The sequence below is a fragment of the Marmota marmota genome, unplaced genomic scaffold, assembly GCF_001458135.2.
Source record: "Marmota marmota marmota unplaced genomic scaffold, marMar, whole genome shotgun sequence".
Classification (NCBI taxonomy): domain Eukaryota; kingdom Metazoa; phylum Chordata; class Mammalia; order Rodentia; family Sciuridae; genus Marmota; species Marmota marmota.
This window is the reverse complement of record NW_026000225.1, coordinates 2,465,711-2,487,512: the sequence shown is the minus strand read 5'-3', so window position 1 is coordinate 2,487,512 and position 21,802 is coordinate 2,465,711. Positions and strand designations below refer to the sequence as shown.

Below are 21,802 nucleotides of genomic sequence, written 5' to 3'. Positions count from 1 at the left end.
AGCCCTCCAGCCCCCCTTTTAACCTGCTTTGTATAGTGACAGGTGAATAAGTACTTCTGATGGTTATTTAAAGGGTCTCTCTCTGAAGTATGTTCTAAAACTTGGCCTAAAGTGAAGTGGAATCTGTCACCAGGTCTACTTTGGGCACTCAGGGTTAGATTGAGACTAAATTGACTCCACTTTCAGTGGGATCAGAACCTTAAAACTTAATCTAAAATCAAATTGCCTTGAGAAAATAGAAGGAATCCAGGATCCTATGTCCCAGATTTAGACCTGGCCTTTCATATGGAACCTTTGTTACTCATAGATGAATATTTCTGAGAAGTCAGAAGCAGGTTTTTCAGGTTCCTTCTTACTGTTCTTCATCCTCACAAGGAGTGCTCCTCTTTTCATCCTCATCTTTATCATCTTGTCTCCTCCTACAATTAGATGGTAGGTGTAATTATGTAATTCTCTGCACTGTTGCCCCCAAAAGGAAGTGAAGATACATCCACATGGGGAAAGAGAGATATAGGTGAACCCTGTAATTCAGATATTCAGTGGGTAGGGATTGTTCCAAGTGAGCATCATCATGGGGCAATTTCTGGGACATCAGCATGTCCCAGCTGCCAAGAAATCGCAACTGAGTTCAGACCCAGGGCTCTCCTGCATCCTGTATAAGCACAGGTATGTGAAATGCCTCATCAGGGTGGAATAAACAGGCAGTTGAAATAAATAGAATTATTTGCAAGTTGAATAGTTCAAAGGAACAAAAAATGCCCCCCCCCTTTTTTTTTTGTAGTGGGTATTAAACTCAGGGGCACTCTACCACTGAGCCACATCTCCAGCCCTATTTTGTATTTTATTTAGAGATAAGGTCACAGTGATTTGCTGAGCTCCTCACTTTTGCTGAGGCTGGCTTTGAACTTGTGAACAGCCTCCTGAGCCACTGGGATTACAGACATGCGCCACTGTGCCCAGCAAAATATGTCTCTTTGTGTCCTTAAAAGGGATAGAGCATATAAAAAATATTGTTAGCATCTACAGAGAAGGTAGGAAAACTAATGGCCATCAAGGGCAAGATGCTGCCTCTTGTAAGAGGAAGAGGAGAATGGACCTCAGTTTAAAGATGTGAGTTAAATGTATTTTCTTCTTTTTGTTTTTGCTTGCTTCTTCATTCATCTTTTGTTTTATTTGTTTTTGCCTTTACTAAAACAAATGTGATATGAATGTAGTTAACACAGTGAAGTGGTTAGGAGTTATAGATGAACTCATCTATTACAAAGTTGTTGTTGTTGTTTAAGAGTGTTGTGGTAAGCTGGGCATTATGATGCACACCTGTAATCCCTGTGGCTCAGGAGGCAGAGGCAGGAGGATCATGAATTCAAAGCCAGTGAGACACTGTCTCTAAATACAATACAATACAATAAAATAAAATACAAAATAGGGCTGGGAATGTGTCAGTGGCTGAGTGCCCCTGAGTTCAGTCCCTAATAATAAAACAAAACAAAAAAAAAGAGTGTTGCATTAGACCTGACTTGAAATTAAAGTGGCAGCTGGCACAGGAATAGAGCACCACTGGGAAGCTCTGTCACTTTGTGCCTTAGTCTGCTGGGCAAAGTGAAGTATCCCTAGGGACTTAGTACAGTGCGTATCCGGCCATGTGCCTCTTTCTGTCAGGCCTAATTTTGGCCATCTCTACTTTTTTTTTTTTTTTTTTAACCTTTGTTTGGGTTTTCCCTGATTTTTAAGTTGTAATGTCTTCAGGCTCTGTCAGACTTGTCAGTTCTAATTAAGTAAACCTAGAATTTTTATTTGAAGAAAAATGACTCAAAGCGTGATCTAGAAGAAACTTCTTTTGATCAGGCATAAGAACTTGACATTATCATATTACATTAAGTATTAAAATGATCTTCTTCGAAGCTTAAATTTTATTTTGTTCTGAGAAGGCAATGGTATAATAAGAAAGACTTTATTTTTTATCTCTCCACTAAATATTAAGAGGTCAGCTTCTAGGAACTGCTGTGATTAGATTGGATCCATCTGTGGAAGAGCAGTACAGGTGTAAATGTATGCTTTTCTAAAGGCAAATCCTGGTCACTTTTTCTGTTTAATTTACATGCAGTAAAAGTCACTTTTTCTGGTGTATATCTTGAGATTTTACAGATGCAGAGATTTTTATGACCATCACTGTAGGCAGGATACAGAGAAATTTTAACTCCCTGAAGAATACCTTGTGCTGCCATTTGTTTTCAGATGTCCCTTCCACCCCTTACTCCCTGAGCTGTTAAGGCAGTCTTTAAGCCCCACACCCATGATATTGCATGAAAATGTAATTGGTTAAAGAGGTTTAAGCTAACCTTTGACTAATAAATGGCTTATGCTGTCCATTGGGTGATCCCTAAAGAGCCAGAATAAAATATAAAAACAAGGGGGAAATTAACCAGAGTTGGTATAGCATACTATCTGAAAGGGTCAGTTTTTAGGGAAAAAAAAATCAAAATTTAAAGAAACTGGATAGTATAACATACACAAGGAAAAGGGATAGGCAACAGAGGTTGCTTTTGAAAGGCCCATATACTGAACTTTGCAGACAAAGATTTCAGATTAGCTGTTGTAAATAGACTACAGGAAATAATGTTTAAGGAATTAAAAGAAGGTAGGTTAGTAGTGGCTCATCAAATAAAGAATATTTTTATAAAGAGGTAGAAATTATTTTTTAAAAAGGAACCAGTGGAGCTATGATACCAAAAGAACAGATGATAAAAGTAAAAATATTGGACCATAAGAGAATTTAAAACTTCTGAACATCAAAGGATACAATAGAGTGAAAAGACAACCTACAGAATAGGAGATAATATTTATAAATCATATATTGGATAAGGGGTTCATATCCAGAATAGATAAAAAAAAATCCTATAACTCAACATAAATTAAGAAAAACCTGATTTTAAAATGGGCAAAGGAGTTGAATAGACATCTGTCCAAATAAGATCTACAAATGGAGAGTTGGGCCTACATTTTCTTCTACTAGGGCAGGGTCTCTGGTCTAATGCCTAGGTCCCTGATCCATGTTGAGTTGAATGGGAGGTTGGGTACAACCAGGGTGAAACATAGGGGCTTAATTTCATTTTTCTACATATGGATTTCCAGTTTTCCTGGTACCATTTGTTGAAGAGGCTATCTTTTCTCTAATGTAGGCTTTTGGTGCCTTAGTCTAGTATGAGATAACTATTTATATGTGTTTATATCTGTGTTTTTTATTCTGTATCATTGGTATTTTTTTTAAACATCAGAAATTTATTAGTTGCTCAAAACATTACATTGATCTTGACTTATCATATACATTTGTTTCAAATGGGGTATGAATTCTTATTATTCCCACGTGTACAGATTGCAGGATCACATTTGTTATACAGCCACATTTATACATACTGCCATACTAATGTCTGTTGTATTCTGCTGCCCTTCCTATCCCCTTCCTATGATGTCTGTTTTGGTGCCAATACCATGCTGTTTTTGTTACTATAGCTCTGTAGTATAATTTAAGGTCTGATATTGTGATGCCTCCTGCTTTACTTTTCTCGATATGGATTATTTTGGCTATTCTGGGTCTCTTATTTTTCCAAATGAATTTCATGATCAAACAAACAAATAAAAAAATCTAAAAATGACCAACAAGCATATTAAAGATGTTCAACATCACTGATCACTAAGGAAATGAAAACCAAAGCCACAATGTGATATCACCTTATTCCCATTAGAATTGCTACTATATACAGGGAAAAAAGAAAACTGATGAAAAATAACATATGTTAACAAGGATATGGAGAATTTGGAATACTATACACCGTTGTTGGGAAATAATGAATAGTGAAGTTGCTGTGGAAAACGGAATGAAAATTTCTCAAAAAATAGAAAATATAAATAACAGATGATCCAGCAGTTCCACCTCTGGATATATATCTGAAAGAACAAAAAGCATGGTATCAAATAAATATTTTTATACCAATTTTAATAGCAGTATTATTCACAACAGCCAAAAGACAAAGCAACCCATTGATGAATGAATTGATAAACCAAATGTGAGCTACACATATAATGAAATATGTGTATATTATACATACATATGCATTATTATAAATTTAAATTATTGAATATACTATATTTTGTAATGTATTAAACATAATAGTCTTAAAAGAGAAGGAAATTCCAATACAGGCTACAACATGGATGAACTCTCAAGATACGCTAAGTGAAATAACTAGTAGCCAAAGGACAAATACTGTTAGGATTCTACTTCTGTGAAGTACTTAGGTAGGGAGATTTGTAGAGACAGAAAATAAAATATTGGTTACCATGGGGTGAGAGAAGGAGAGGTAGTTCAGTGGGTACATTTAGTTTTACAAATGAAGAGTTCTATGGATGAATGGTGGTGATGTTTGCACAACAGTGTCAATGGTTTTAATGCTACTGAACTGTATGTACACTTAAATGCTGTTAAGATAGTAAATTTTATGCTCTGTGTTTTACCAGTATTTAAAAGAAATGTTTTAAAAATAAGGAAATTCAGGAGTTGAAAAGTATACTAACTGAAATGAAAAATTTACTAGAAAGGTTGAGCAGTAAACTTGAGTTGGCAGAAAATTCAGCAAACTTGATGACAGAACAAAAGATTATACAGTCTGAAGAGCTAAAGAATAAAGAAAAATGAGTAGAGCCACAGAGAAATGTGGGCCACCATTGGTGCACCAATGAGAGTACTAGGAAAAGGGGGCAGAAAAAATAATTTAAATATTTTAACTTTTCAAATTTTATGAAAAAATACTAATCCAAGAAGTTTAACATACTCCAATTAGGATAAACACAAAGACATCTACATTCAGACTCATTGTAGTCAGAAGATTTAAAGACCAAAAAAGGAAATCTTGAAAGCAGCAAGAGAAAAATGACTGTCAAATACAGTGGAATTCCAATAAGGTTTAAACACTGTCATCTCTTGAAACAGTAAAGCCAGAAGGTAGCGAGATGACATAGTGAAAGTGCTGAAAGAAACCATCTCCCACAAAGCTATTTTTCAAAAGTGAAGACAAAATAAAAACATTCCTGAATAAAAACTGAGAGAAGCCATTGCTATCATGCTGAAAAGAAGTGACAGTAGACAGTGATTTGAATTCCCCTCCCTGCCACTCCCGAAAAGATACCAAAGCTTTGTTAGAAGTAAACAGGTAATGATAAAAGATAGAATAATTACACATTTTTCTTCCTTTTTTGAGCTTGTGTAAAATATTATGAAAGAGGAACTATGTCTGGTTGCGTTCTGGTTATTATAAGAAGTGTCTTTCTATTTATATGAGAGCATCCTCCCTTGCTCCATGTTGTCTGAAGAAAATAGAGGGTAAGGGAGCCAGTTCTTGATCATACAAAAGGAGCAAGCCAGTGTTCTCAGAATGAAGAAATGGTTTTCAAAGAAATTTTATGATCTCTTATCTCTTTTATGTTATTTTAGCTATTTCCATGGTTCTTTGATGGTAACATTTTTTAAAAAGCTTATGGTTTCTTGATTTAGTAAAAAGATTCCAATTTAGGTAGTCTCTGTGGAAGAAATCCATAGAACTACTAAATTTCTACCTGAGTTATCAATCAAATGAGCAATTCTGTGAATTTTTGTCTTGTTTAACTTGATTACCCTGTTAATTTGACAAATTATTGGTGGAGTTGAATCAAGTTTCCACACTTCCAATGAAGCACTTCTGAGAATTGGACATTCTCCTACATAGCACAATGGAAGAGGCTGGGTAAATCCATTTAATAATTATCTGTACTCTGTTGCTTTTTCTGCTGCTTATAAACTATTGCTTAAGAATCTCTGGATGGAACAAGAAATATGGGGCTGTAAGTTGAGCATGGAAAATAGTTAAGATAAAAATCATTTATCAACTATTCATATTAATATTGTATATTTATAGAAAAACTATGTAGTAGTATCAGGAAATCAAGGTTTTGATAAGTACTATCCCTGTTTTGATTGAGCCCCAAAATAATCAGAAAAAATTAGTAAATAAATATGTAAGAACCAGGATATCTATTTACATTCATGGTTCCATTTCAAACTGGCTGAAAGGAAAGTATTTCCCTAATATAGCTCTTGGAACTTAGCCCAACCACCAAATACTTAAGGGCACAGAATTGGAACACGGGATCCTGGGTTTGCCAGTTGATAAAAGTTTCATATGATAAATGATTTGCTTGTGAAAATCAACCTATTTTTGGTTATTAGTGAAAAAGGAAAAACCTTAGAACCTCAGGGGAATCTATCTAGAGGGAGTACAAGAAAGGGTGAAAGGGAGGAATGTTTAGAAGACTTTTCTATCTTAGAGTGGGAATAAGTATATAAAACTCAGCTAGTCATTCTTGTCCTTTGCTTGAAAGCAGCATTGTACCTAAAACAGTCTAGCAAGGTAATAATCCATTTAAAAACCTCAATTGTAGTCAATTCCACATTTTCAATGGGAACGAATTTCAGAGTGCAACAGCTCATTTGGTTATAATTTTTTTCCTCCTACCCAAATGCAGTCTTTCTTTCCTTTTCTTTCTTTTTTCTTGGTACTGGGGATTGAACCCAGAGGTACTTTACGACTGAGTTATGTCCCCAGCCTTTTAATTTTTTATTTTGAGACAAGGTCTTGCCCAGGTTGGCCTCCTCCAATTTGTGATTCTCCTGCCTCAGTTTCTGGGATTATAGGCATGTACCATAGCACCTGGTTCAGTCTTTTTTATTACAGGAAAGACTGCTTCCTTGTGTTACGTGCTCAGAGTTGAGTGGCTGAAATATATTTCCTTATAATATTTTTCCATGGGCTCATTGAATTATAAATTTAAAATGCAAATACTTAAGCTTGTTTACAGTAACCTACCATATAGCCATTCAATTCCACTAGAACATCACCAAGGAAATGGCCCCCACCCTTCCTGAGGCAGTCTGTCAACTTTTTAAAAATATTTTCCGTGGGAGTCATGTAGTACCTTCTAAATCTTTTCTTTTTTAGACCAAATCACTCTTAACTCCTTGAACTTTATCTCATTTTAATTATTTTTGCTGGTTATTTCTTTATCCTTTAAAAATATATTTACTTAATAGACTTGTATAATAACACTCCCAGAGAGCAAAGGCTATGTGGAAAACATCTAAATAATACAAAAGCTTTATGAGCTGGAAAGAAATTTAAATGTCAGAATGAGAAAAATGTAGGAGGGAGAGTGAATACAGCAGGAATGAAGCTGGAGAGAAGAAAGGCTACAGAAGGCCTGACCCCTGCAGGTCAAGTGGAAACTTTAGATGGAGCACCAAAATAAGTTAGTTCATGTTCCATAAATTCATGAAGTCTGTCGATTGCCCTGCTTAAGAAACGGTCAAAAATTTCCAGCCCCTCTCCCTGCAGGACAATCCTGTGGTTCTCAGTTTCAGGCTAAAACGCCTCTTCCAGATCCTGTGGTCTCTTGTTGGTGTAGGATAATAGAGTTGGACAGGACTTGAAGATATCTTCTGATCTTGACAGTTCCCAGGGATGAAGGCCCTGCAGCTTTCTTTGTTATCCACTCTCTTTATTGCCCTTTCCTTATCCCATGGGCTCTTCCTTTCACCCTTTCCTTCTTATACCCCACCCCCCACTTAGGACAAGAAAGCTCAACTCTCAAAACAAGAACTAGTGTCATCAAGGTTTGATGAATGTCAAACAAGTACATCACTTCCTAGTTTCATTATACTGTTTTCATTTGAGTTCCTTCTACCATGACTAGACAGTGGGTTTAGGAACTCATTGTTTAAACTTACTCTGACTTAGGACTGTCACATCTTTCAAATGACCAAAATTGGACTAGATATTTTCTAAAGTACCCTCAAAGTCAAATGTTCTCTGATTTTATAATTCTTTGAACTAAAACAGGAATAAAAGGGTAATTGTAGGTTGCTGCTTGAAATACTGTTTCAGTAAAAAATAAAAAAGAAGACTGCAAAGTACTTGGCACCATGAGGACATTTTTAAATTCTGTTCAGTTGTGATGGCCAAACCTCAAGAGAAGGAGAAGAAAGATGAAGGGAAATCTTAAGAGAAGTATCAAATGTGACTGAGTAGGTACCTTAAGCATCCTGCAAACCAGAATGTACAAGAAGGCTATAGGGCCATCCAGAGACCTTTTTACCAAGTACTCAGCCCCCAGAACAAAAGAGAAAAGAGAAAAACAGCTAAATGAAGGAACAAATATGATGTGTTTTATATCTTACATTATAGGTAGTAAGCATGAAAAAAAATTATTGAGAGCCCCAGGCCAAAAATCTGGATAGATTCATGATAAATTCATTTTGTTTATTAAAGAAATCTAAGCATACTTTAGTGATACATTCCTAAATTTTTTTAGAAATGTACTTTCCTTTTTAGTGTACTGGAAGGTCTTCCAATGATAAAAGTGGTAATTGCTCATAGTAAAAAATAGGGGGGGGGGGGCGGGATGCAGCTAAAGATGTGGCTCTGTGGTAGAGTACTTGTCTAGTAAGTGTGAGGCCCTGGGTTCAATCCCTAGCACCTGAAATAAAAGAAAAAATAAATTTGTTTGTCAACCCTGGGCATGGTTCTTTAAGGTCTTATTGCTAGTTATTAAGCATACTTGAGATCTTATGGCCACATATAATTTTGTATACTCATTTTTTACTTAGCATTAGCATGTGCCAATGTCATGAAAAACTCTCAAGTTGCATCATTTTTGTAAATATATAATATTTCATTTTTAGAATTTGCCACTATTTTCCCAGCCACTCCCCTGTCTAGGGACAGTTAGATGGCTTCCTCTTTTTCATGATTATAATAAATGACATTGTAAAAAAACATCTTTTTACAACTATATATGCCCATATTTCAAACTAGTTTATCTCCATTTGAGATTAATGTCATAAAACACACCCAGATGTTATCTGGATACTCCTTATTCAAGATAGAGTACTGAAATTGCCATATATCTGACACAGCCGGACAAGTTTACAAGAACCATTTCCTACATGAGAATACATACTATTTCTTAGAACTGTCTAAATCATTCTCAACTGTCCTCATGGGTGATGGTATTACAGAATGTAATACTGCAGATACATTATTGATAACTTTATAGAACTTATTTTAGAGTTGATATGAATTACAGACCAAAGTGACAATTTTATTATGAGTTGCTCATATTCAAACTTTGTTTAACTTCCTTGAAGCTCTCAGTATAAGTACCCACAAGTCCAGATTTAAAATGTCTTCAATCTGTGGATCCTCCTATGGGAATGATTTCCAGCTAATTTTTACATTTGCCTTAAATGTGAATGACAATAAATGGGTTTATACCTTTTAGATCCTTTATAAGTCATTTGGGAGACTTGTTTTCACAGGAAACTTTTCTCTAAGAAAGTACAAAATCATTGATTGGAGAAGGTCAGTGGCCTGAAAGCAGCAGACCTGTTTCTCATATTTAACTTTGGAAGAGTTACATCTTTAATCTTTTCCTGTGGAACTTCATGTTTGCATTGCTGCCTCAACATCTCCTCTAATTGATCTGTACTTGCTCTTTGCTTTTCTCTGTCATTGTTTTAAACATGATGTAATAACCTGTCCCTGAACCCTAGTTGAACTGGCAAGTTTTATATGTCTCAATGGAAGAGTCTCCTTTTCATTGAATATGAGAACTATTCTTTCTTTCTTTTAACTATATAATTTATATAACATCCTGAGGGACTTGAGATAGGGGCAATGCTTGCAATATAGAAAAGAAAAATATCAAAAGCAAATGTTACTTTTTTTGACCAGTATTGTTTTCTAATCAGTTTTATTGAATTTTATAGACAATATTAAGTTTACCAATTTAAGGGTATAGTTTCATGAGTTTTGACAAACACTGAAGATATCTTCTGATCTTGACAGTTCCCAGGGTTGAAGGCTCTGCAGCTTTCTTTGTTATCCACTCTCTTTATTGCCCTTTCCTTATCCCATGGGCTCTTCCTTTCACCCTTTCCTTCTTATACCCTACCCCCCTACTTAGGCCAAGAAAGCTCAACTCTCAAAACAAGAACTAGTGTCATCAAGGTTTGATGAATGTCAAACAAGTACATCACTTCCTAGTTTCATTATACTGTTTTCATTTGAAAACACCACCATCCTCAGGATTTAGATAAAAAATTCCTTGTAGACAAGTAGTCTCATTTCTTTTGGGTAAATATACCTCAGGAGGAGATGACTGGGTTATGTGGTCAGAATACCCTTTACTTTATAAGAAACTATCAACTTATCTTCCAATGGGGTTTTATCTTTTTGAAATTTTTTATTGTTTTTAATCTCTACTTCTTCACCTTCTGTCCCTCAAAAAAGCTTCTATCTCTTATAATGTGTGTCATTCTAACCAAAGATAAGGCCAGGATTTGTACATTGAGGAAGAAGAGCAGGACCAGAGGGAGGTGACTTGGTACACCCACATGACTACCAGATGGGATGGGGAGCAAAGAGATTGAAAGAAAGATCCTTCTAGAAGTGTTTTGGAACCTTGTTATTTGTCCTTTGTCTAAGTGATATCAATTACTTCGAGTTGCTTGGGGCTCACCACAACTTATAAAACATTTTTATATAACTAGCTTTGCTCTTCACAGTTCTGTAAAATACATGTCGCCATCATTCCCATTTTGCAGATGATGAAACTGGATTCAGAACACATTTGTGAGTTATGCAAGATCAACTGCTAGTTAACAGCAGAGATAGGATCAGACCTCAAAGATCCTGACTTTTGAGCTATCAGGGCTTTATCTGCTAATGGTAGCAGCAGTCAACTATGTTATCACTTCTAGGTTGTGCATAACCAAAAGTTATAGTTTATTACCTCCAATTTTCAGAGGGTCATTTAGGTGTCTTGCTCGGGGTGGTGTAGCCAGTAGCTGGCTGGACAGAAATGGACTCAGAGCTCATACTGAAAGTCCCCTTCTCCATGTAGGGGGAAAAAAGATCCCCCCCTTTTTTTAGTCTCAGAAGGGAAGCCACAACAGATTAGCAAACTGCCTTTGCAATTCCTTTTCCAGTTTTAAGTCTGTACCTCCTTCATGTTAGATGTCTTTCATCTTTATTCTTGGGCTCCATGTTCATGCTCTTTATCCTGATTGAGTAAACCTGCCTTCTTCCTGCTTCTATTGTGTGGATCCATAGTTGTTGCATTCCCTATGCTATAAGCCTGAGCTAACATTTGGCTTGATTGTCTTGCCTTTTCTTTTGATGGACTTTGCTTCTCTTTCCGCTCTCCCTCCATCCCGCCTCCTTTCTCCTCTCTACCTTCCTACTCCTCCCTTCCTTTCTTTATTCCCTGCTTCTGCCTCAGTCAAAATATCATCTCCTTTTCTTCAGGCTCCTGTGTTCTCCTTGACTGCTCTGCATATTTGTAAATATGCTGTTTAAAGGTGGTCATGGAAAGTTTCAGCAAGGTTTCAATTTTTGTTATTGTGAATATGTGAAGCTCAATATTTTCTATCATGAATACACTATTACATTTTAAATTATTTTCAAAAATTTGAAAGCATAAAGTGGAAGTTTTCATGAGCTATTCAGGTATTATAATGTTGTTAACTAGAAACTCCGTATGGCAAGATGTACATACTAAATGTTAAAAAGAAATATTTTTCCTATGTTTTATTCTACAAATAATAAGATTCTAAAAGTAAATCTTCAGAATTAGGAAATGCTAGTCATTTTCACATCTGAGGAATCCAAGTCCCTATTGTGCAACAATCATTAGATTGTATATCACTACTAAAGAGATATCTGTACATTGATATTTCTACCTAAGTGTCAGAATTCAAGATTTTACCTTAGCGTCCATGAAGATGGATTTTACATTTTTTGGAGAGTAGGTATGAGACCCTTTGGGCTTTAAGAGAGGAAACTGGAAAATTGCTTCTGAGCCAGAGTTCTCTGCATGTGTAACCTAATTTTGGAGGGAAATCTTGGTCTGAGTGTAGCCCACGAAATCTCAGGTAAAAATTCTTCACAGACCAGGAGCAAACACAATGGAAAGGAGGTTGACTATGGACTAATCCTTTAAAACTGCAAATCTCCTCATATGTTAGCTTTGACAGCATTCCAGAGCAGAGACCCTTCTACCCAAACTTCATTTTGCATAGATGTGTTAAATGTCACAATTATTCAGCATTCCTGCTCTTAATTGTGTGAGTGAGAGGATATTAGGTACAGATGCAACTGATGCTGATAGAAATTACAAAGAGAGAATCCAGGCAGTGGTGTGGCACAGCTCAGTGATAGAAAGCTTAGCTAGCTTGCACGAAGCCCTGGACTTGATCTCCATTGTCACAAACAATACATAATCTAATACTTAACTTGCGTCCTGCCAAGTGGCCTCATTGGGCCTGGTGAAAGAGTGGAGCTGGTGCATAGATAAAGGAACAGGGTGGTGGGAGGCAGCTGAAGCACAGAAGATGCTGAGGAAAGAAAGGGAGGAACTTGTTGACATATTACAAGTCTGGGAAATGGGACTTAAGAAACCCTTCCGTGCCTCTTGGAATAGTTGGAAAATACTTTAAAGATTCTTGTTCCTCGAATGGAAGAAGTCTGTGGCATTTGAAAATTGAAGAGTGTCTTGTAATATTCATGCCTACAAATCTCAGCCATGTAGGAGGCTTTCATAGTCAGGGTAAGAGAGAGTTAAGAAGCTTGTTCCAATCATCTTTCATGTTTTGATGTAGTACTGTTGACCTTTTCCAGAAAAGACCTTGTAGGGGTGTTAGAAAGAGCCAGAGCATTAGCTGAAAATTCTAAACAGTACTGCCCCCTTGTCGAAAGTCATTGCTGTGGAAAGAGAGATGGCATTTCTCCATGCTATTTCCACACTTGAGACCTCCCTCTCTCACATCTACATAATTTTTATGAACTCTAGTGTATTGATTCCTTCTATTAACTACCTTTATGCTATGTCTAGTCTTCCCCACTCCAATATTAAGTAAATATTGTTCTTTTTTTCTGATTCTTCTCAGGTTTTGACTTTTACATTTAAATCTTTTATTTTTGGTGTGAGGTAGGGATCTGGTTTTTTTTCCCTTCCAAATAGTCAGTCATTTACAGTTATCTCAACATCATCTTATTGAATGTGTCAATGTTTCCCCACTGATTTTTGATATCTACCTTCAAATCCTACTTTCAAACAGACAGTACTCTCATATATCATACCTGATCAGACCTCATTCATCCTGAATTTGGCCTTCTACATTCTAGGCAGTTAAGGTTTGGGCCCTATGCAAAGTATCCTCTGGCCCTCCTGTGGCTCCATTCAGCAGCATTGCCATCTTTTTCTATCCAACAGATTCTGTAATTATTTAAGCATTTTTTAAATTTTGCTCAAGTTTGATAAAAAAATTAAGGAGAAAAGGGAGAAAAATCAAAGTGTTGGTTAACAAAAATGAGCCTTATAAGTTTAAGTATAGAACATTTAAGATATAGAAATCATTTAGGTTACCAAAAAAAAAAAAAAAGTGGCAAGCCTTTCTCAACCTGATGCTTATTGGACTCAGTCTGGTTAGCTTGGATTATGAATGTGAGAGAGAAAAGCCAAATTAAGAAACATAAACACAGTTGTGGAAATGAGTAGTCTAAGATTATCTAAGTAGGAAAGGCAATCTCCAGGCTGAAATGATTACAATGGTAACATAAAGATGACTAATAACCTTCCCGAGCAAAACTGGGCAAAGGACACAGCTGCTCTGGTGTATACTCTTCTTTTCTGTGCTCATGATTTACCTCTAAGTGTGGCACATCCATAAGAAATGTTCTGTGGTCAAAGCCTATCTTAACACTAAAAAGTAAAACTGAAAATAACACAAAAGGTAAAAAAGAAAAAAAACCCACTGAGTTATTTTTCAGTCTAGTTCCATATGTCAGTAGCATCTAACCTTTTTCGACCCCTGTATGCAAACCATCATCATGTCCTGTTGAATTTTACTTTTCTTCCCTTCATCTATCACCATCACCACTCTGGTCCAGGATTCCTCATCTCATGCCTGAACCATGTAGTAGGCTCATGATTAGTCTCACCACATTCATGCTTGTCTTCTGTCAGTCCATTGTCTATGCCGCACCCAGAATGATCTTTAAAAAATGCTAAGTCTGATTATGTGAGCCCCATCTCCAATTCAAACCCATATTGGTAGTCAAATTGTTTGCATGGTGGCCACTGTCTTTCATGTGACCCACCTCAATTTTCATCATGGTTTCCCTCTCCCTGGCCTGCCTCCAGTCTCTTCTCCTTCCTACCTTGAGAGTTGTCTGGAATAAACACTTCCCCTAGTCCCAGAATTAATTCCCACGATCTGTAGATATCTGGTAAGCCTTTCCTGTCCTCAGATAAGGTCATGCCCCAGTTTGCTCTTATGACACTTGATTGTCATGTGTCCTTCCTTCATAACCCTTGTCACTGAAGCATGTAGTCACACTTACATGATTATTTGATTAGTGTCTGCTTCCTTCACGGGATTCACTGAACTGAAATCCCCTCATGTGCCAGAACCACATCAATTCTTTTTTACTGTATTCCTAGTGACTAGCCCAAAGGAAATTCCCAATAAATATTTGCTGAATGTTGTTCTTTTTTTAAAAATTCTTTTTCTAGGGTTTTGAGATGTAATGTTAGGTAATTGTTGATTTTTTTTATTCTTTTTTAGTTATTTATTCTAATTAGGTATATATGACAGCAGAATGAATTTTGATTCATTGTACACAGTTGCAGCACAACTTTTCATTTCTCTGGTTGTACACGATGTAGCATCGCACCATATGTGCAGTCACACATGTGTACATTACCTAGGGTAATGATGTCCATCTCATTCCACCATCTTTCCTGTCCCCATTCCACCTCTGAATGTTGTTCTTATGTCCCTTTTGGCAGTCTTGTCTGACAAATAAGATTTCATCAAGAATTTGTTTAAATTTTAAGATAGATAACATTGGCTCCAAATATTTTGATTTTCATTTTTTTAAATATATTTTTTAGTGTACAAAAAATTGTTATCTATCTTAAAATTGTACATGGACACAATACCTTTGTTTAACTAATTTATTTATTTATATGTGGTGCTGAGGATCGAACCCAATGCCTCACATGTGCTAGGCAATTACTCTACCATGAGCTAAAGCCCCAGCCCCTTGATTTTTATTTATAGATTTAATGTGCCTATAATATTAATAAATGTCTTTCAGTAGAATATTGTCTTTTGCTTCAGAGTGGTCTTTTCATTCTCTCACTTAGAATCTGAATCTTCAGAATTGCATAGGCTAAAAATCTTAGAAAATGATAAGATTTATCAGTGTACATTTCTGTTTAATTGTGTGCCTACAACTTTGTATACATAGATAATACTAAATATGTTTGTTGACCCTTATTATTATATATTATTCTCATTTGAACATTCTGTATCCACAATATACAGTTCAGGAAGGAAAGGGGAAAAAAATCATCTATCACACTACTACTCAAACTCATATTTTGGTGGATTTTAGTGTGTGTGTGTTATTTGTTTCCCTGCAGTGCTGGGGATCAAACCTAGGGTCTTGCACATGCTAGGCAAGTACTCTACTACTGAGCTACATCCCCAGGCCATCTTTTCGTTTTTTATTGTACATTATTAGCATTGCCATAATCACAATATATATAAAAATTTATGTCCTGCTTTTTCCCCATAAATAACTTACAGTTGATTGATCAAAGTATTATATTCTGTATGACATTGTAGATAAGCCTAATTCATTCAGTGCAATTTAGTAAATATTTATGAGGAAATACACTGTGCTAGTACCATTCCATACATCTAACACCTTTCAGAGAAAATACACAGGTTTGGTACTTTGACTCTATAGCAACAGAATACTGTAGTTAGGAAGCATTTAGAGACATTTTTACTGCACAGATATATTTTGTAGCATCTTCTGTCCTTCCTCAAAGCAGGAGTAAGTATTCGTTTAATAGCTTCTTCATTTATTCAACAAATTGATTATGGATCACCCCCACACCAGGCACTCGTCTATGTACTGGAGATTCAGCAGTGAATAAAAATCCCTGTGTTGGGAGAACACAGTGCAACAAGAATGAATGAATCAATGAGTCAGGTGATAAGTAGAGAAAGAAAACAGTAGGGTAAAAGGGATGAATAATGGCAGGTGGGAGGGGCTGCTCCTTTCTAAGGTCAGGGAATGCCTCTCTGGATGGTGACATTTGAGCAGACACCTAAATGGAATGAGGAGTGAGCTGTGCAGCTGTCAAAGGGTAGTATTTTTCCTGGCAGAGGGATCATCAGGTACAAAAGCCCTGAGGTTTTCAAGGAATAGCAAGGAGCCAGAGTGAGAAGGTAGATAAGAGTCGAAGTCAGTTCGGGGTGAGGCCTCTGGCTTTTCCTCTGAGATGGGAAGTAGTAGAATAGTGACTTGGTCTGACTCATGCTTTAATAGACTACTTCATTCTCTAGTCTTCTATGTTCCTCCTCAGAGGCCTTTTAGTTCCCACCTTCATCACCCTCTGTATGCATGACCTTAAGCCATAGCTTATAGACTTTCTTTTAGACAAATGCATGGTGTACTTATAGCATGAAGGGCTTATTCCCTGTACCTACATGTGCAGGTAGATAATTAGCCACACTCTGTGGTGTCACAGGATCAGAGTTGATTATCACTGTTCTAAGGAACTAGGCCCATTCCACATATTTGAAGAACTACCTTAACATTTCATTTCTTGATCTTTTGCTCACTTGAGGCAATTGCAACTCACTGAAAATAATGACCAAATGTGTTTTTCAAATTGCATATAAAAACTTAACCTAGTAGGGCTTACTGTCAGCCTATAATTATTAAGCATGCTTCAACCTCTGACAATCTAGAATCCAGCTTTATTTTTTTTTAATGTTTTATTTGTTGGTCGGTATGGGCGGAGGGAGTCTAATTATAATCTTCCTTGAATTGCTTTATGGTTAGATCTGTCACATGCCAAAGTTAGATCCCATTAGCAGGCTTAAAACATTTATTTCTGAAAGAACAAACTGTTATACTGTTACATGTTGCTTAGGGTAATTGATTTCTTTTGTTTTCTTTCTTGTTACAGGAGGAGACATCACAGCTTTCCCAGATTGGGAGAAAAAATATGGAATGTGTTTTACTGCTGACTGAACACAACCAAATGAACTGTACTGACAGTAGTTTGAAAACCAGCAGTTAGCAATTTGTTCAGACTCTAACACTGTCCAGCACTTTCCAGAGCAAACTCACTGTTTACAAGAACTCTCGGCCTTACGAAGTTTATAACCTCAAGCTTTGTTTATTTAAAATATTTCTGCGAAAGAAAAGTACCCGAAGCCTATTTTCCAAAATGGCCATGGATGAGTATTTGTGGATGGTCATTTTGGGTTTTATTATAGCTTTCATCTTGGCATTTTCTGTTGGTGCAAATGATGTTGCCAATTCATTCGGTACCGCCGTAGGCTCTGGTGTGGTGACCTTGAAGCAGGCATGCATTTTGGCTTCAATATTTGAAACCACCGGCTCTGTGTTGCTGGGGGCCAAAGTAGGAGAGACTATTCGAAAAGGTATCATTGACGTGAACCTATACAACGATACCGTAGAAACACTTATGGCTGGGGAAGTTAGCGCAATGGTTGGTAAGTAGCATAAGTCTTTACACCAATGAGTGATGTGTCCACTGGCCTATTTCCCTACTACAACTCTCTCCATATCCATAAGTGTGATTTTTGGTTTAACTTTTCAAAAACTGATCTGATGTTTCATATTTACAATTCGATTGCTTCTCACTTTCTGCATTTAATTTGGTTGTGATTTTTTGAAGCATTTATTTTCTCAAATTATTAGCAGTCTTGATGGTTACAATAAATTTCATATAGGTGAATACTTCTCACAAAGTTGAAAAATATAGAGTAGCTCTTCATTGTTTTGGAGTTATTTAAAAGTTATGAAAGAAATAATATTATCTAAATGTGTTTTCAAAGTTTACCTATGAAATTTCCTTGAAGGTTGATTTATGGTTTTACTTAGGATGTAGCGTTTTGAAATGTGACTGTCAAAAAATATATGCATATATAAATTAGAGGGCTAGAGGTGTGGCTCATTGGTAGAGCACTTGCCTATCATGGGCAAGGCCCTGGCTTCCATCCCCAGCATTGGGAAAACAAACAACAGCAACAAAACCAACACTCATGGGGCTGAGTGAGAATGTAGCTCAGTGGCAGAATACATGTTTAGTATGCACAAGGCCCTGGGTTGAATTCTCAGAACCAAAAATTAAACAGATAATATTTATTATTTTAACTCTTGTGTTCTTCATTTAAGTTCTAGTGCCATTACCAAATGAATTTAAGTGGTTACATTTCAAGCAGTTCTGGTCTTTTTTGTTATCAGTAGTCCTTTTTTTTTTTTGGCTCTTGTTTTGATTTTCTGCTTCTACCACTGGGAACAACTTTTGATAAGTGTGTGGGTTTTTCTGGCCAAAACATAATTTGTATGTCACCTGCGTATACTATGGCCTTTTATTTGTAGTTTTCAGTTGTCTAGATGAAGGAAAAAATTGAGCTGAGTGAACTGTGTTGATGTGCAAATAAACTGGTTGGTCAATGTGATTTCTCCCTTGCCCACAGTGACCGTAGCCTTGAAACACTATGGGGACACTTCCTTGCAATTTAAAGAAAAGTCCAGGCAGGAATACACTAAGTGCAGCTGACAGGACTCTTTCTCTGCTTGCCTCTAGGTAGAGATGACGTCACAGCAGACAGCTGATCTATACGGGTAATTTGGTTAGGGAGAAGAGGGTTAGAGAGGAATTCCACCACCTTCTGCTTTCAACAGGACATATCCTTTTGTAGGAAGAGTCCTGCAGTAGGAGGTAAGATGCTGGTGTACCAAGAACACAGCCACATTCCACAGGTCCCTAGTTATTTATGGTGTTACTAGCATTCCTTATGCACCTAGAATGTGGAGATTACTTGCCATATTGAAGGTCACCCACTATCTTTCTTTATAACAAGTTACTTTTAGAAGTCATTGAAGGCATCTGACAGAAACAGACTGATATACTAAGATGTTCAATATTAAAAACACAGTAAGCTAAGAGGTTCTTATTTCTCAACATTTTGTATTGTAAAGATGTAAGTTTCTAGATTGCTTTAATTCCAACCACTATTTTAATTATTGAATTTTATTTACCTTCACTGAACAAGTATTTCTCAGCAGTCAGATATATTTGAAATTCCCTTAGAAAAATAACCATTATTTGTAAAATTCATCCTTGGTAGTTATGATAAATATCTAAGATTTAATCATATCAAGCTGAATTTGAGATTTTTCTCAACAAGATAATGTGGACAAGATGCATTGAAAATATGGGAGAAATAGAAACACTGACAAAATTCAGTGGTAACTGAATTTTTTCTTCTTGTGAGGAAATTTTTGAGCAATGGTTGTGTTTATTAAAGAGATTATTAGTTACTGAGGCTACACTGAGGACTTAAGTTAGAAAGTTTTGTGAACTGAGCTTTATGTCACTACTAATTTTTTGTATAGTCAATATAACTTGTCCAATTTTTCATTTTTCCCACCCCTGGCCTTGGCTCTTTTCTGAAAGAATGAAGGATACTTACCTCAACTAGAATTTGGGTTTACCAAAGCAATTTGAGGTTTTGCTTCAATAATATGATTGTTTGCTTTGGTTTCTCTGTCTTTCTTTTCGGTTTTTTTTTTTTTTTTTCATGTGTGGTTAGTTGAATCTCAAAGCCTGTATTTGGGGTTGGGGGAGTTTATATGAATTACGTAGAATTTAAAAGTGGACCTCCTTGCAGAGGAGCTGTATAAATTTAAGATGGTAGTGTAATTATTATTGGCCAAAACCAAAGCTAATTTTGTTCAGAAGTCCAGATTCTTCTAGTCTTCCTCTTTTTAAATTCTTCCTTCAGTTTTTTCTTCTCCCTCTCTCTCCCTGACCTTTTATTCTGTTCTATGATGTTCTCTTTTTTTCCTTAGTAAATTCTCCCCCCATCCATGGGCCTCTGTTTTTTCTGATAGAGTTGTGTTAGAGTTGGGTTGGTTGGTAGAAGAAATTGTTGGTGCCCCTCAACTTTCTGAATAAGTTATCTTCTGACACTCAGATCTAAAGCAATTATCTATCCACTTTGTATGAAACCACCAACTGTTGCCAATACCTACTGAGAATTCTTCTCATAGCAATACCCATGTTGGCACAAACTATTTCCTTCAACCGCCATAAGAAGCATACAGACCCCTTATAGCCACTCAGCATCCAGGGCTGCCAAGCCCTGCCCAGTCCCTGCTTATCCTTCACCTCCTGTTTCTACTCTGTGCACCGCTTTCACCCATGCCTGTCTCCACTGTGACCCTCAACCTTTGCCATTTCTTTCATCTTTGCAGGAGCCTACTGCCTCAAAGATGCCTGACTCCCCCTTTTCCCTAGGCTTTCTTACACTTTATCCCATAGTTAATCCCATTCCTCTTTGTAGGATATTATTATCTTACATTCAAAATCTCTCTTTCCCCCTGGATGTGAATGTAATCCCATTTACCTTCAGCTATTCCTAAGGTTTAGGAGGCCCCTGCTCACTACCAGGTCCCCGAGCCAGTCCTGTCTCTGTTTGCCCCTCCTTACAGCTGTTCCTTTATTCTTCCCCACTCTCTCTCTCTTTTTTTCCTTCATCCCCTTGCAGGCAGTTCCCACCCCCTTACCTTTCCTTACAAACTCTCCTCCAGGACATATATTACAAAGTCAGCCAGAGAAAGGAAAGCAGTTTTCAGGAAGGAAAATCTTGTCTGAATGCAGTGGGGTGAGTTTATACCATTCTCTTACATCCCTAGATTTAAGTAATGGTTCTGGCTATGAAACATGCTCCGAACTTCTAGCTTTATTTTTAGAACAACTTTGTCCCTGCAGAATCCAGGGCTCAGATATGAAGCTTAAGGAATTGTCCTCAGGGAAGCCTAGGTGCTGCCATGGAGCCTGCTACCAGCTTGGCAGCACAAAGCTGGCCCCTTCTTCTCCCAACACATGATTCAGGGGTAGACACAGGGTCACAGCCAGCCTCGGCTCAAAGGTCAGCACGCCTGGCCCTCACTGGAGCAGCTGTCCATGTTGCCTCACAAACTGGGACCTGTGCAGCCATAAATGACCCTTCTGTAACTTGAATGTCTTTGAAGAAAATGCCAGGGGTCCGCTTAAAGGTGCTGCTGCTGCCAAGCAACTAGGCTTCCAGAATTAACATTTGGGATTAATAATGTACCCAGCTTATCTGCCAGACTCTTGATTCCTGTACAGTTCTGTACAGGCTTTTCAACAACTGCTTCTGAAAGCGATCTCTCCCAGCTGATGCTTTTAATACTCACTGCAAAATCTGATCTGCTTATGAAAATATCTCAAGTGAACTGTAGCCTAGAAAAACATTTAAGCCTAGGAAAGTGGTGGAATGGAAGGAAAGGACACAAAGCTACAGTAAGGGCTCCCAAACACACCAAGCAGGATCTGAAAGCAGACGCCCAATTCTGGGTTAAATATCACAGTTATTTTTCATATGAGAGAGAAAAAAAATGTTTAATGTGGTAATTTCCACTCTTTTACAGACTAATGTGGCATAGACAATATTTAGCACTCCTCATAATGTGACTACAAGGCATAACTGTAACAAAACTTTTCCCCAATGTGTTGCCTTTCTTATCTTTCTATGTGTGGTAGAGTCTTTAATCTCTTGCTGATTTTG

The 21,802-nt window shown here is 37.0% G+C and overlaps 1 protein-coding gene across 5 annotated transcripts in view; it reads left to right on the top strand.

The window, feature by feature from the left end:
- Slc20a2 (solute carrier family 20 member 2) overlaps positions 1–21,802 on the top strand; it is a 103,309-nt gene that overhangs the window by 38,183 nt on the left and 43,324 nt on the right. For 4 of the 5 annotated variants that reach the window (XM_015506220.2, XM_015506218.2, XM_048792855.1 and 1 more), the window contains one exon: positions 17,140–17,692. In XM_015506220.2, coding sequence (XP_015361706.1) covers positions 17,404–17,692 — 289 coding nt within the window. In that variant the 5' untranslated portion in view covers positions 17,140–17,403. Of the gene's footprint in view, positions 1–17,139; positions 17,693–18,792; positions 18,928–21,802 lie in introns of those variants that run through there. The other variant, XM_015506222.2, reaches the window with a different exon arrangement.